The sequence below is a fragment of the Uranotaenia lowii genome, chromosome 3, assembly GCF_029784155.1.
Source record: "Uranotaenia lowii strain MFRU-FL chromosome 3, ASM2978415v1, whole genome shotgun sequence".
In the NCBI taxonomy this organism is placed as follows: Eukaryota; Metazoa; Arthropoda; class Insecta; order Diptera; family Culicidae; genus Uranotaenia; species Uranotaenia lowii.
Genome location: NC_073693.1, coordinates 121653274 through 121667546, shown reverse-complemented (window position 1 = coordinate 121667546; position 14273 = coordinate 121653274). Strand labels below are relative to the sequence as shown.

Sequence of the window (14273 nt, the reverse complement as noted above, 5' to 3'; positions counted from 1 at the left end):
GATATCTATTCAATTTTCTAAAAATACTGAGAATACTACTTTTAAAACTAAAGGTGATGGATAAAATCTGATAAAAAAACGAGTTCTGAATTTTATTTCCAAAATCAGATTATACAGCATAGGTTACAAAAACTTGCCAATTTTTTTTATTTTTCCCAGGTGAAATAAAATTATTCCTTCATCCCCGACTATTTTCTCGGAAATAAGGCAATCGTTCAAGTTGAACATTCGGAAGAATTTTTTTTCTAATTTTTGACCAACACAGCTAGATTTCAGGATTCATACAAATTATATCGCCGTTACTGTTTCAAGCTCGTCTACACAATAATATTTAAACTTTTGAGTAGAAATCCAGCTTAATAATTTAGGTTATAAATCCATTCTAAATCTGAAAGTTTGATTATTTCAATTTCAATTGATTTAAGAGTATTTTAAGAGTATTAACTTCCAGAAATTAATTCTTTATTCAATATTCTTTTATTTTATTCAAACATTATACAAAAAGTTTGGAAATATTGAGAGCGTGAAGAAAAATTTGATGTTCTTATTTAGAATTAAATTTATTTTTGAAAATTGAAGAATTGGAACAAGAATTAATAATAATTCGAAACTTTCGAGCAACGATTTAGCAAAATGCTTCAGAAAAATAATTATATATTCAGTTTTTAATTCAAAGCAATTATTAACGAACACTTTTTTGAATGATTGTTTTGGAATTGTTGCAAAATGAGAATCATTAAAATTTTGGTAAGGGTCTTACGCTGATTGAAGCCCAGTAAAAATATTGTGGATAACTTGAAGATTTTTTTTACGTTTTCTTCTACGAAAATGTGTGTTTAATTTACATTTGTGAAATGACGTTTATATCGGAAAATTCTTTAAAGAATACTTAAAGTTATAATTTTTACCAATTTTAAAAATTACGAAAATAATCTTTTCATCAATACTTTTTCGCAGTGAGCATCTAAGATCCGCAGATTGTTTCATAAAAAGATATTAAAACAAGTGTATTGAGAAATTTTTTTAAAAGTTTTTACTATTTTTCTCTGATTTCAAACTATTTAAATTACACACCTATAACTATACAAACCTACACAATACAAGTCTTATTTGCAACTGTAACCTTCCCCCCCCCCTCTGGTCCTCCCCCTCTCCTCCACTCTGTTTCTCAAAATAAACGTTTTTTCGCCAGATATTCACGATCCTTCTTATAGACTGATTTTTGAAAATTTGGAAAATCACCCCCCCCAAGAGCCAACTCTAGGACCACCCCTGCCGTCAACAACATTCAGGTTATGCCCAAGGATAAGAACTCTTAACACACCAGAACTTCGCCCAATCAAAAAATATCGGGCGATAGTTAAGCAGAACCTCAAAAAGACCCAAAAAACTGTTAGCAGCGAGAAGCAGATCAAAACAAACTGGCGTTCTAAGGAATTAAGTTGGACCACTTTTCGCTTATCTTTCTTAACATGCATAAAATGAAAATGAGGAGAAGTTTTGTAGGTCAAAGTCCAGGAAATAAGGAATATCATCAAATATAGCCTTGATTTAGACAGTGTTTTTCGCCGGTATAGATGATCGGGATTTTCTGGAACAGTTAACTAACAACATGTAATTAAACGACAAAGTTAACGCGATGTTCGGACAAGTTACAGAGATTTTATTGCATGAAACGGTAACTGAGAACAGAGCAAAAAGCAAGACGTGCGTGTGTTCTGCTAGACGGTTTATATCGTTCTATCTCTAACTATTGTCTGTGCTGTATGGAATCTGCGCTATTGGCGAAAGATTTAGATCATTTGATCTTAGAGATGTGAGAAACCCTTCGATAATATTATGAATGGGTGGTTTGAAGTACATTGATTACAATAACTGGATTTTCGCACAAACAGACGGCAACGGACTTATTTCATACCGGGTACATAAACTTAGTTAAAGTCTAAGTAACTTTCTTTTTTATGTTCAATATGTATTAAAGACGGAAAAAATACTCAGTTGGGATTCCGGTCGACCTAGTTTAAATTTGACATCTGTATTTGCGATTTTTAACTTTAAACATTCGAACTGAAATATCTTAGAAATCACTCAACGTCCATTGTCGGATTTTTATAGTGAGTTTTAGAACATAAAACTATCATGTGCTGAATTCTTTGAAGCTGTATCGGATGGGTAAAAGATTACGCCCGTTACAAAATATCAGCCTTCGGCTGAAAATGCGTTTTCTAAGTATAGGATTTTGGACGATTGTTTGCAAATAAAAATAATATTTTCAAGTAATTCAATTTTGATAATTTTGTTTCTAAAAATCATGAGATTCTGATTCAAAAACATGAATAAAACAATTGTTTAAATATCTTTGTAGCCAGAAATTTATAGACTGATTGGTGGAGTGGAAACATAGTGTTCCCATGATCCTTCCAAAGTTCTATACAACTCATATTATTCAGGCCAAATAAAAAAAATTGTACCTCGCGTAACTATTGATTTAACTGATTGAGATATTCAAAAACTATCATGGAAATTGCCATTCACTGAGACAGGTTTCGATGGAACACCCTTCAAGCAGAGGAGTTCAGATTGATGTTATGAATGATGAATAAATTTTGAGATCTCAATATTGATACTTCATTCTATGATGGCGATGATACATTTTCGAAAAAATCCATTTCTTCGTCGAATGTGGATCCTCCGATCGATATGAAATAATAGCTGTATAACAACTTTCCCGGACCCCGTTCGATTTATGCAACAATCGTGCAAAAACGTTCGTTTTTTAGCAACATCCTAAAAAGACGTTTTTTTGTTACTTTTTTATTTTTATTTTAAACTATTCAAATAATGTCAATAATAATATAAGCATGATTTTTTTTAAATTTGGCTCAATTATATTATTATAACAGTATAAAAAATTTTTTTTTCGATTTTTAACTGCTTAAAATCAATTTAATTGAGCCAATGTAAAATTATGCTAATATTATGTTTTACATTTATTTAAAAAATATTAAAAATAAAGAATGTTTGACATTAATTTTGACTACCTTGAAATAGAAAAAAAGGCAATAAACCATTAGATTTTGGCAACATTCGATTATGGCAACATAAAAATCACGGGTGTGTTGTAAGAAACGAACGAGGTCAGTATAGTTGGTATTTGTGATACTTGGGGAGAAACGGGACAATTTTTGGACTATTTCCGTAATATTTCTGTAAAATTCTTCTTTTTAGCACCCGAATTGTATTAGATGGTGCATTTTATTGACCTGAACCCAATTAGTTAAAGAAATAAAAAATATAGTTCCTAGGGTTTTTACTTCAATTTTAAAACATAAATTTTTGGTCATGTGGGATTAAAGGGACAGTTGCTTATTGATTGAGAAACTCGTGTTCTTAGAAACTATTCAACGATAAACATATGTATCGTGGGGTATCGTGGGCCATGGGGAAACGTGGGCCACTTTGAATATTTCAAATGTGTGTTGAGACTTCCTATCTGTAAAGTTTATTTTTATGCGAATGAAGAGTTAAGAAAAATATTTTGTCCATCCTATATAAAAATTTTGCCAAAAAGTTAGCGAGCCAGGTTTTGGAATCCATTCGATTATACACAGCTCTCTTTTTTTTTTTTTTTTTTTTTTTTTTAAATATGTCTTTATTTGTATCAAATCATGATTACACTTATATTACATTATTGCATTAAACTAGGTGTTCAGCTCAATAATGAACTGTTCATAGCCCTATAAGTAACTAGATTATAAAAATTTATTTATAAGATTTAAATTTGCCGAGCGCAATCAAGTTTTTAATGTAGGAGAACATCCTGTAATAGCACAAATATTTTATACTTAAAACTAAACACTATCTTAAAATTAAACTAAACATAAAGAGAACGAATCTCTGCGATGGAAGACTGCATCGATTTGCCTCTGAAGTTGGAGATGATGTTGTTGGCCATCTCTTCGATAGATTCAATGCCTGCAATCCGATGAAGATCTTCGGTGCTGTGCCAAGGTGGAAGCCGCAAAATCATTTTCAGAACTTTGTTCTGAATCCTCTGGATGGCTTTCTTCCTCGTCGCGCAGCAGCTAGACCAAATCGGAACTGCATACATGATCGCTGGTCGGAAAACTTGTTTGTAGATGAGCATCTTATTTCGCAGACACAACCGGGATTTCCTGTTGATGAGAGAATAAAGAGATTTAGTGTATTTATTACATTTAGATTGAATATCTTCAATGTGATTTTTAAAAGTAAGATTCCGATCAAGTGTGAGTCCCAAGTACTTCACGTGATCAGACCATTCTAATGAAACCCCATTAAAAGTTATGGAATGATTTTCATTAGGTTTTAAAAAATTTGCTCTTGGCTTATGGGGAAATAAAATAAGTTGAGTTTTGGAAGCGTTAGGAGAAATTTTCCACATTTTCAAGTAATTCAAAAAGGAATTCAAATTTTGTTGCAATCTACTGCGTACCACCCGTAAATTTCGACCTTTCGCTGAAAGTAAAGTATCGTCAGCAAATAATCTTCTACCTTTTCCTTCTGGGACATCAGGAAGATCAGAAGTAAAAATATTGTATAAAATAGGCCCAAGTATACTACCCTGAGGGACACCAGCTCTAATGGGTATCCTTTCAGAGCATGAATTTTGATAGCTTACTTGCAAAGTTCGGCTAGTCAAATAATTTTGAATAATTTTGGTGAGATATACAGGAAAATCAAATCGAGCTAATTTAGCTACTAAACCTTTGTGCCAAACACTGTCAAAAGCTTTTTCAATATCAAGAAGAGCAACACCAGTTGAATAACCTTCAGATTTGCTAGCGTTAATCATATTAGTTACACTCAAAAGTTGATGTGTAGTAGAATGTCCATGACGAAAACCAAATTGTTCATCAGGGAAAATAGAATTCTGATTAATGTGAATCATCATTCTATTCAAAATAACTCTCTCAAATAGTTTACTTAAAGTTGGAAGCAAACTAATTGGTCGATAACTTGAAGGCTCTGAAGCACTTTTTCCAGGTTTCAAAATTGGAGTTACTTTGGCATTTTTCCATTTATTGGGAAAATAGGCCAAGTGAAAACATTTGTTGAAAATTTTAACTAAAAAATTTAAAGTGCTTTCAGGCAACTTTTTAAGAAGAATATAGAAAATCCCATCTTCCCCTGGAGCTTTCATATTTTTAAATTTTTTGAAAATCAATTTAAGTTCATCAATATTTGTCTCACAAGAACTTTCAAACACATTTTGCTTAGAAAGAATATCATCAAATTCTAGGGAAATTTGAGCATCAATTGGACTTACAACGTTTAAATTAAAATCATGAGCAGACTCAAATTGTTGGGCTAATTTTTGAGCCTTTTCTGAATTAGTTAAAAGAAGTTTATCCCCATCTTTCAAAGTAGGAATTGGCTTCTGAGGCTTTTTCAAAATTTTAGTTAATTTCCAAAATGGCTTTGAGTAGGGTTTTATGTCCTCTACTGCTTTAGCAAAATTTTCATTACGAATGAAATTTAAACGACGTTTGATCTCTTTTTGAAGGTCGCAATAAATTAATTTCAAATAAGGATCTCTAGTACGTTGATATTGGCGTCGACGAATGTTTTTCAGTCGTATCAAAAACTGAAGATCATCATCGATCAAAGGTTGATTGAATTTATGTTTAACTTTAGGTATTGAAGCAGCTTTAGCATTGACTATTGCAGTTGTCAAATTTTCTACAGCCAAATCAATATCTTCTATTGAATTCAGTGGAACGTTTACATCTAAATTACGTTCAATAAAATTCATATATCGCTCCCAGTTAGCCTTTTGAAAGTTAAAAGTTGATTTTAAAGGGTTTTCAATGGGACTTTGGGATAAAGAAAATGTTACTGGAAGGTGGTCTGAATCGAGGTCCGCATGAGTAACTAATTGACTACAATGCTCGCCTAAATCCGTTAGAACCAAATCAATTGTGGAGGGATTTCTAATTGAAGAAAAACAAGTATGCCCATTAGGATATTCAACAGTATAATAACCTGCAGAGCAGTCATTAAACAAAATATTCCCATTTGAATTTGATGAAATATTATTCCAAGATCGGTGTTTTGCATTAAAGTCACCAATAATAAAAAATTTAGATTTATTTCTGGTGAGTTTTTGCAAATCTCCCTTCAAAAAATTTTTCTGTTCGCCGCTGCATTGAAAAGGCAAATATGCGGCAACAATTATAATTTTCCCCATAGAAGTTTCTAATTCAATTCCAATTGTTTCTAAGACTTTTGTATTGAAAGAAGGAAGAAGTCTAAATTTGAGACGACTATTGATGACAATAGCTACACCCCCACCTTGTCGATCAAGTCGATCATTTCGCAAAATTTTAAAGAAAGCATTGCTTTTCAAGTTATTGTCTGGCTTTAAAAAAGTTTCAGTGATGGCAGCAATATGTATGTTTTGAGTTTTCAAAAATAAAAAGAATTCATCTTGGTTAGCCAGCAAAGATCTAGCGTTCCAATTCATAATATTTAAACATCTATTTGGATCCATGAGGGAATCGTAAAGTCATAATAATTTTGTTAGCATAATTAAAAGAAGTTTGGAAAGCTTCAAACATTGAATTTGCTTTCAACATAAGTTGCATCATTTCCATTAAATTTTGATGCAAAAATTTTAATTTTTCCTCAGTAATCTCACCCAAATCAACAAAATTGTTAGAATCAGAAAATGAAGGAGAAGAACAAGTATTTGAATTTCGGGGATTTTCCCAAGCCTTCGCATGAACGTTGAGACTTGGTTTTTTCCCATTTTTATTAGTTAAACCTGAAGAGGGCAACCCATTTTCAACCACCTCTGAGAACGATAAACAACGAGTCTGGGGCGCAGAATCAGCCCAGGTAACATTAAAATCACTTCGGGTATTACCCAGCCGTGATTCCAATGTAGGCCGAGGCTGACCGCGAACAGGCAGGTTGTTTGCCGGTCTGACGTGTGAAGACGAAAAAGTGGAAGGAGGAGAAGAAACTTTTCTGGAAACTTTGGGGTTTTTCCTAGAAGCAACAATTTTTGCCCTAACGGGACAATCTAGAGAATTCGAGGAATGATTACCTGCGCAATTCGCACACTTAAAAAATTCTGTTTTTGGCTTATCACCACCAAAAAGGCATTTAGATTTTTCATGATCGAATGAGCCGCAAAACATGCATCTGGCATTCATTCTACAATTTTTAGTGCCATGACAAAAAGCTTGACAACGACGACATTGCGTAATATTTTGTAAAAAATTGGTATGGGATTTACGAAAAGGTTCAAATTTTACTCGACAATGAAACATAAGACGAGCCTTTTCCAAAATTTGCAAATTATTGACCTGATCCTTTTTAAAATGGATCAAATAAAGCTCAGGAGCAAAACCAACACTACTGGTATTATTCGTGTTGGTTCTTTTCCTCATTTGAATTACTTGAATTGGAGAAAAACCTAACAAAGAATTTAATTCAGCTGTGATCTCATCCGGTGTCTGATCGCCGGTGAGACCACGAAGTACAACTTTAAATGGACGATCACTTCTAGTGTCGTAAGTAAAAAATTGATGTTTTTTATTATTCAAATAATTTAAAATTTTTTGAAAATCATTAAAAGATTCCGCCAATATACGAGCAGTTCCCCTTCGACCGATCTGAAAAGAAATCTTCACATCCTTGACGGAAGTGACGATTTCTTTTCGAAAGGCATTGAAGTCAGGAATCGTGACCGTTATTGGTGGAATCTTTTCGTTTTTAAGAGTATAAGAAGAAGAAGGTTTCTTAGTACTCTTATCAGAATTAAATATGAATATTTCCTCATCACCGATGTTATGAAGGACATCGAATGAGTTGGAAATTTCAACTTTTTTGGCCGATGGACCTGAATTAGTTTCGGCAATACGCTTTCTACCAGCCCTTGAGCCAGCCGATGACTTCCCCATGCTGGAAAGAAAAGAGAAAATATGAATAAAAGAAAATGAAAATAATTTTAGCACTGAAAAGTGCTGATTGAAAAACAGGTAAGGAAAAAAAAATAAATAATGTAAAATGTTCCTGCAGGTACACAGCAACGATACGATGCTCCGGCGTACGTGTTGACGGCTCAACGGTACAGATGGAAGTGATCACAGCTCTCTTTTTTATTTCACCATCTGAAATTGCTTTAAAATAACGAAATGAATTATGAAATCACCGTTTTGGGTCAACTCATATACTTTGCATGTTATTTGATCAATTTAGATTTTGTGGCCCACGATATTCCACCATTTTTCGAAATCCAAAAAATATTTCTTTTTTTAAAACAGTCAGAATTTGGGATAAATAAATTATTAAAAAATAAAAAAAACCTTATGATACCTTGAAAATGTAGAAAACCATACCATTTTTTAATTTCATTTTATCATTTATTATAAAGAAGTTATGGAACAACGAAAAAAGGTGGCCCATGATTCCCCATTCTCCCATACGTATATTTTAGCTTCCATCATTTAAAAGCAATACTTTTCCGCTTTGCACATATTTTTTTTTTTACAATCCCCAATATTGAACTTTATATCTACACTTTATTCGAAGAAATGTTGATGCACTCAAGAAGCAAAAAAAATCAATTGAAATTGAGATTTTTATTTTTTAACTTCTTGCGAAAGCTGAAAGACCTATTCGCCTAAATTTTCTTAAATTTTGGGTTGAATATTTTGAAATGTACCATGTAGCCTGGATTTTACATGTTTTTTCTGTAAATAGCTTTTGAATGCAGGGATGGAAATTGATTAACTTTTTAGTGAAAGTGTTTACGTGTGCCTAATTTGGGACGGTGTCAAGTGGTTTTTGAGATAAATAACGTGCAATGACAAAGTTCATTGACCATAGTTTTTTTTTAACGGTAACGTGAAAAATCGATGAATATCCTATTGGGAGATAACTATTCGACGAAAAATGAAGTTGTGCAGCGATCGAAGAGATTATAGGCATGAAAAGTTCCATATTGCCACTGATGTAAAGCATGTATTTTTCCTATTCATGTGCCGCAAGTTAAAATCTGATCATTTTGATTTTTCAGGTTTCGGAACCGTCCAGATTGTCCAGTCCACATCCAAACCCTCCTGAACAACAAACAACCTTATTCCAATGAATGTTACGATTATGATTCTGTGACATTCAAAATATTAAATGTCGCCATAACATTTGGTAATATGAATGTCATCGAAGCAACGACCGACTATCATCTGCTTAGCTTAACATTTTTTTCCATGACTATCACAATCTCGATGCAAGTTTTAACATTCATCCCGAATGTTATTTGACATTTTCTCAAGGAAATTTCTTAGTGATGACATTCACAAGATCCAAAAAGGACATGACTGCGACAGTCGTTCTCGTACTGATGAATGTCGCTCTAGGCTTCGGAGAAATGTCAAATGACATTCTAACAGTTATCATCCCTGGATTCAACGTATGAATAGGATTATACACTACTGAAGCAAAACCTAACCCACTTAGGTTTTGGAAGTCAAGATGCATCTTTGATGACGATATTTTAAACTTTATCTGGTGTTTTTTTTTAGATTTTTTGAATATTATTACTACAATATTTCGGAAAATATATGATATTGGAGGTCATATAAATACAGTTGGTTGATCGCCTGTTATACATCATTGCTGCCAGACAACCTTTCTGAAAATGTTTCTTTTAATCGTTATTGAGTGGGGCACGCTTATTAATTTACCTATCCTTTTTTTTCACTTACCTCCCCAGGGAATGTCACTCTGAATCATCCTCGATGATGGCATCGAGAAAGGAACCTTCATCAGCAGTCGTGATTGTCGCAGCATCAGAAGTAGCTAGGAAGTTACTTGAAAATCGGAAACCAGAAGCAAACGCAGAAACAGCAGGAGTATAATGCAAGGCGTCGAGGAACGCGTCTTGGAATGGTTACACTTTGTCTATCACAACGACTCTTCCATTTCCCCTGTCCTCAACACCACCGAATTCCGGCGACGTCTGTTCGCAATCCTCGACTACAACCTGACCAGTCCTGTTATGAACGGTTCGATCAAAATGTACCGGCATGCCTTTGAGTTCCAGAACATTTCCGAGCACAACATCACGCACGAGTATGTCAACGATTTCCTGGAGAAGCTTTTCCAATCGCTGAACCGGATCAATCGGTCCGGAATTGGCGGAGATGGCGACGGATGGGGCGGATTTGATGACCCGGACAATGCCAATTGTAGCGACTACTGCAAGGGAACGGTGCGAGATGTGATGCTGGACTATAAAACCCTTCACGGATACATTGCACTGGTGGTGAGTGATTGATGCACATTCCCTAAAGACTCTGAAAATAAAATCTCGTTTGTTTAACTTGGTCTTTAAAAAATTCTGAAGAAAAAAACAAGATTTCTTTACTCTTGATTGAGAAATAATGAATAGATTTTTTTACAATTTCTATTTTTAATCTTCAATCACACTGGGACACTTTCAGTGACGTCCTAAGTCAGATAGCAATTTGATGTGCTAGCATAAATCTATCATCAATCACAGCTTGATTTTCATCGTTTCCAGCTTAGCTGGAAAAAACTAATTTTGCTGTCATCAATCCGTGCGATCTGTTCTGTTTTGAAGGAAGACTGGATATTATTTTTCAATTCCCTTCAGCTTGGACTCGCTGTAGCATGTCGATTGAGTGAAATTGAGACAAAGATTGTTTTCCACGAAAATATCTTTCATTTCGCAATGGCGAACCAACAACTAATCACAGATTTCCAGTTGGGTAGACATTCATTTGGATGAATGTGAGATATCTTTGATATTTTTTTTGGTTTGTTTCTTAGAAGTTTTAATTTTTGATTAGGTCAATGTGAAATCAGTTTTTTTTTTACTAGTTCACAAGCATGGTTTGACAATTTAGATTCCTAACCATTCCAACCAGCAGGAATTTCCGGCAAGCATTCACGTTGACGTTTTCCCCCCCAAAATTATCTAATTACAGATTTGCGTGTTCGGAACCATCGCTAACATCCTGAACATTGTCGTGCTGACGCGCAAAGAGATGAGCAAAATCCCAATCAACCGCATCCTGAAGTGGCTTTCCGTAACCGACATGTTTGTCATGATGGAATACATCCCGTTCGCGTTCTACATGTACTCGATACTGCCAGGTGAGTGTGGTATTTAGTGGAAATGATAAAGGGCTGGGAGGAGTTAAAGGGGGAGTGGGGGCGAAAATCCCATAGTGTCATTGCCAGGATCACCGCCCAATGCACAAATAAGTTTGATTGCAATGGGTGGTTCATTTCTGAATGGCAATAAACCAAAATAATCTTATTTTTGTACAATATGCTATAATCGTGAAAAAATCCTTGAAAAAGTTTTAAAATAGTTGAAACGTCGGATAAAAAAAAAATAATTCTTTAAAACAATTCAATCCTGATAAAAACCTCTTTCTTTAATAGATCAACTTATGACGGGAATGCGTAAAGTTTTGATCCAGTTATAATATTTCGCACTCGACTTACAACTGATGCGCATTTCATTGAATGCAGAATTGAAAATTAAACTTTTATTAACATTCTTCGAACCACCCTACTTGAAGTTTGAACCATACGCTCCGAAATCTTTATTTGAGCACAATATCGCGTTTTACAGCCGATGGAATAAGCTGCATAGAGATATCAGCATACATTCCGGTGGCGCATCTAATGGAGGAAATCGAAACCGGAAGGGCTGGCTGAGTGTAGAGTTGGAAGGCAAAAGAGGGAGACAAGCGGAAGGGTCACTTCCGTGCGAAAATTCGCCCACGGGCTGTTGATTCTGTTGATGAATGTTTGCATGAAATTCCGGGATTATTTTTCGTTCAAATTGAGTGAGGGCATCGTTCGTTCAGCTTACCGGATCTCATGAAGAATGAAATAAACGGCCCGAGTTTCGTTTGCCACCGAAGAACTATCTGTTAGTTAACAGGTGCTAAGTGGATCTCGACTCACGAATAAGCGTGCTCTGGAAAACAGATTCATTAGGACATATCACAACTGCTTCAGTGGGCTCAAAAAAAAAAATCTTTGAATAAAGGATTATCTCCTATTATCATATAATCATACGTTGTATAAGTTTGTCAAGTTATAGATTAAATGATGAAGCAATCTTATCTCGGATTTGAAAATACTTAACATTACCTCCTAGCAAAGTTGCCGAAATCACAGAAAAATCTATAATTTTACAGAATTTTGAGTCAAATTCCATCACAGAATCTGTGTCACAGAGCACAGAATTTTCGGAAAATTCACAAATTTCACATAATTTTAAAATTTTGGACGTTTTTTCAAAATTAATATTTTTATTTCAATTCAAATTTTGAATAAATATCTTTGAATTGGAGAAATATGATAAAATTGATAATGATAATTGATTTTTCTTCAGTAAAATGTAAAAAATTCGCAATTTGACATGACTTTTGATTAAAATTAATGGAAAAAGCATCACAGAAAATCGTCGCAGAATTTTTGAGAAAAATCACAGAAAGTCAGAATTTTTTTTCATCAAAACACAGATTTTTTTTGGCAACCTTGCCTCCTAGTGCAGCGGTCGGGGAACTTCTTGTTTTGTTGCCCCAAAACCTCTTTGTGTAAGTGCATAACAAGCCATGGCGAAAAGCATAAAAAATCGATTTTTTTTTCCTGTTTAGAATGTTTTATGTTGATAAAAGATTATATGAACGACCCCATTTTCAGTCGTCTGATAAAAAATTTGAACGCAGGAATCAATTGTTCGTTTAGTGAAAAACTCGTGAATGAATTTTCGTCTGGATCCCATGCATAATAAAGCATTTATTGCAGAAACATAAATCAGTTAATATGGATGACCGCTTTTTCTGTCGTTCGAAATCAGTTTGAAATGAGGAATCGATTCCTTGTCCTATAAAACTCTCGTGTTTTAATTTTTGCCCCGATGTGATGCCGAATAACGAAATTATTGCAAAAACGTTGGAAAATTATTTAGGGCAACCCCTTTTGCAGGCCCTTGTCAAGATTTGACCCCTGAAATCAATAACCTGTCCTGTAAATGTGTAAATTTTCATTAAAATCCGATGCAAACTCATGAAAGTATCGCACAAACAGTGAACAGATAATATGCACGACCTCTTCTGCCGACCCCTGATCCAAACTGATCCAAAAAGAGCGTCCTTCAAAACTCTTATGAGGAATTTTCATCTTAATCCAATGTATAATAATGTCGATATTGCAAAAACATTGAACAGTGGAAATTGACGACTCCGTTCGCTAATCTCTTACCCAGAGTTTGACTCCTGGAATCAATTATCCGTTCTTTTAAGCTCCTCTGTGCAAATTTCCATTTCATTCCTATGTATTTTAGCGTTAATATCGCAAAAACAGTGAAAAGTTAATATGGACAAACTCTCTGTATTTGATAACTGCAATCGATTGTTCGTCCCTCAAAACACTCATGAGCAAATATTCATCACAATCCGATGGATAATAACGCCAATATCGCTGAAACAATATTCGTTTTGTATGGACGAACCCCTTCAAAAGGTGTCATCCAAAAATCATCCAGCTCTCTAGGTTAAGGTTGCCAGATTGCCCGGTTTTATTCGGGTTTGCCCGGATATTTAATATCAAATTCGGGAAAAGTCCTTGTCTGGATTTCATTGAAAAATGTCCGGATTTTGCCCGCGTTTATTCTCATTTTCATTCTCAAATCACACTTTAATAAAGAAATTAATTTTATTTTTTTTTATTTATGCGTCCAAGATGAAATTTGTCTGAGCAAGTTTAATAAAAATAATCATGATAGGTTTTTTGAAAACCTAAAATACAATTTAAAATCTGTTGATAAATTTTGATGGAATTTTTGTTTCAACTTTTTTTTTCTTCATTGTTGATGAGTAATTTCTAGGTTTTGACAAAATTTGCCCGGATATTGCCCGGATTTTGGTCGACCATTTTGAAATCAATTGCCCGGATTTTCCCAGGTTTGTAGATAAAAATAGCTTAATTTTCCGGTCCGCATACGTGCTGAAAAAAATCTGGCAACCTAACTCTAGGTCTTAAGACTGAGCCTATAGAGAACAAACATCAGTTGCTTTTTATTCATGGCTAGAAAACAGAAAAAAGCGCTCAAACGTCAAGTTGGTGTGATTAAATCACTATGTAGCCAACATATGTAAAAGAAAAACACACTTTTCATGTTTAGTACGTACTTGAATTGTATGTAAACAAACAGTATGGGAGAGTGGGGAGTTATA

At 34.2% G+C, this 14273-nt stretch overlaps 1 protein-coding gene across 2 annotated transcripts in view; it reads left to right on the top strand.

Moving 5' to 3' along the window:
- Positions 1-14273, top strand: part of LOC129750874 (G-protein coupled receptor dmsr-1) — a 477126-nt gene that overhangs the window by 426156 nt on the left and 36697 nt on the right. For both annotated transcript variants that reach the window (XM_055746001.1, XM_055745999.1), the window contains 2 exons: positions 9764-10315; positions 11001-11169. In XM_055746001.1, the coding sequence (XP_055601976.1) occupies positions 9908-10315; positions 11001-11169 (577 nt within the window). In that variant the 5' untranslated portion in view covers positions 9764-9907. The remainder of the gene's footprint in view (positions 1-9763; positions 10316-11000; positions 11170-14273) is intronic.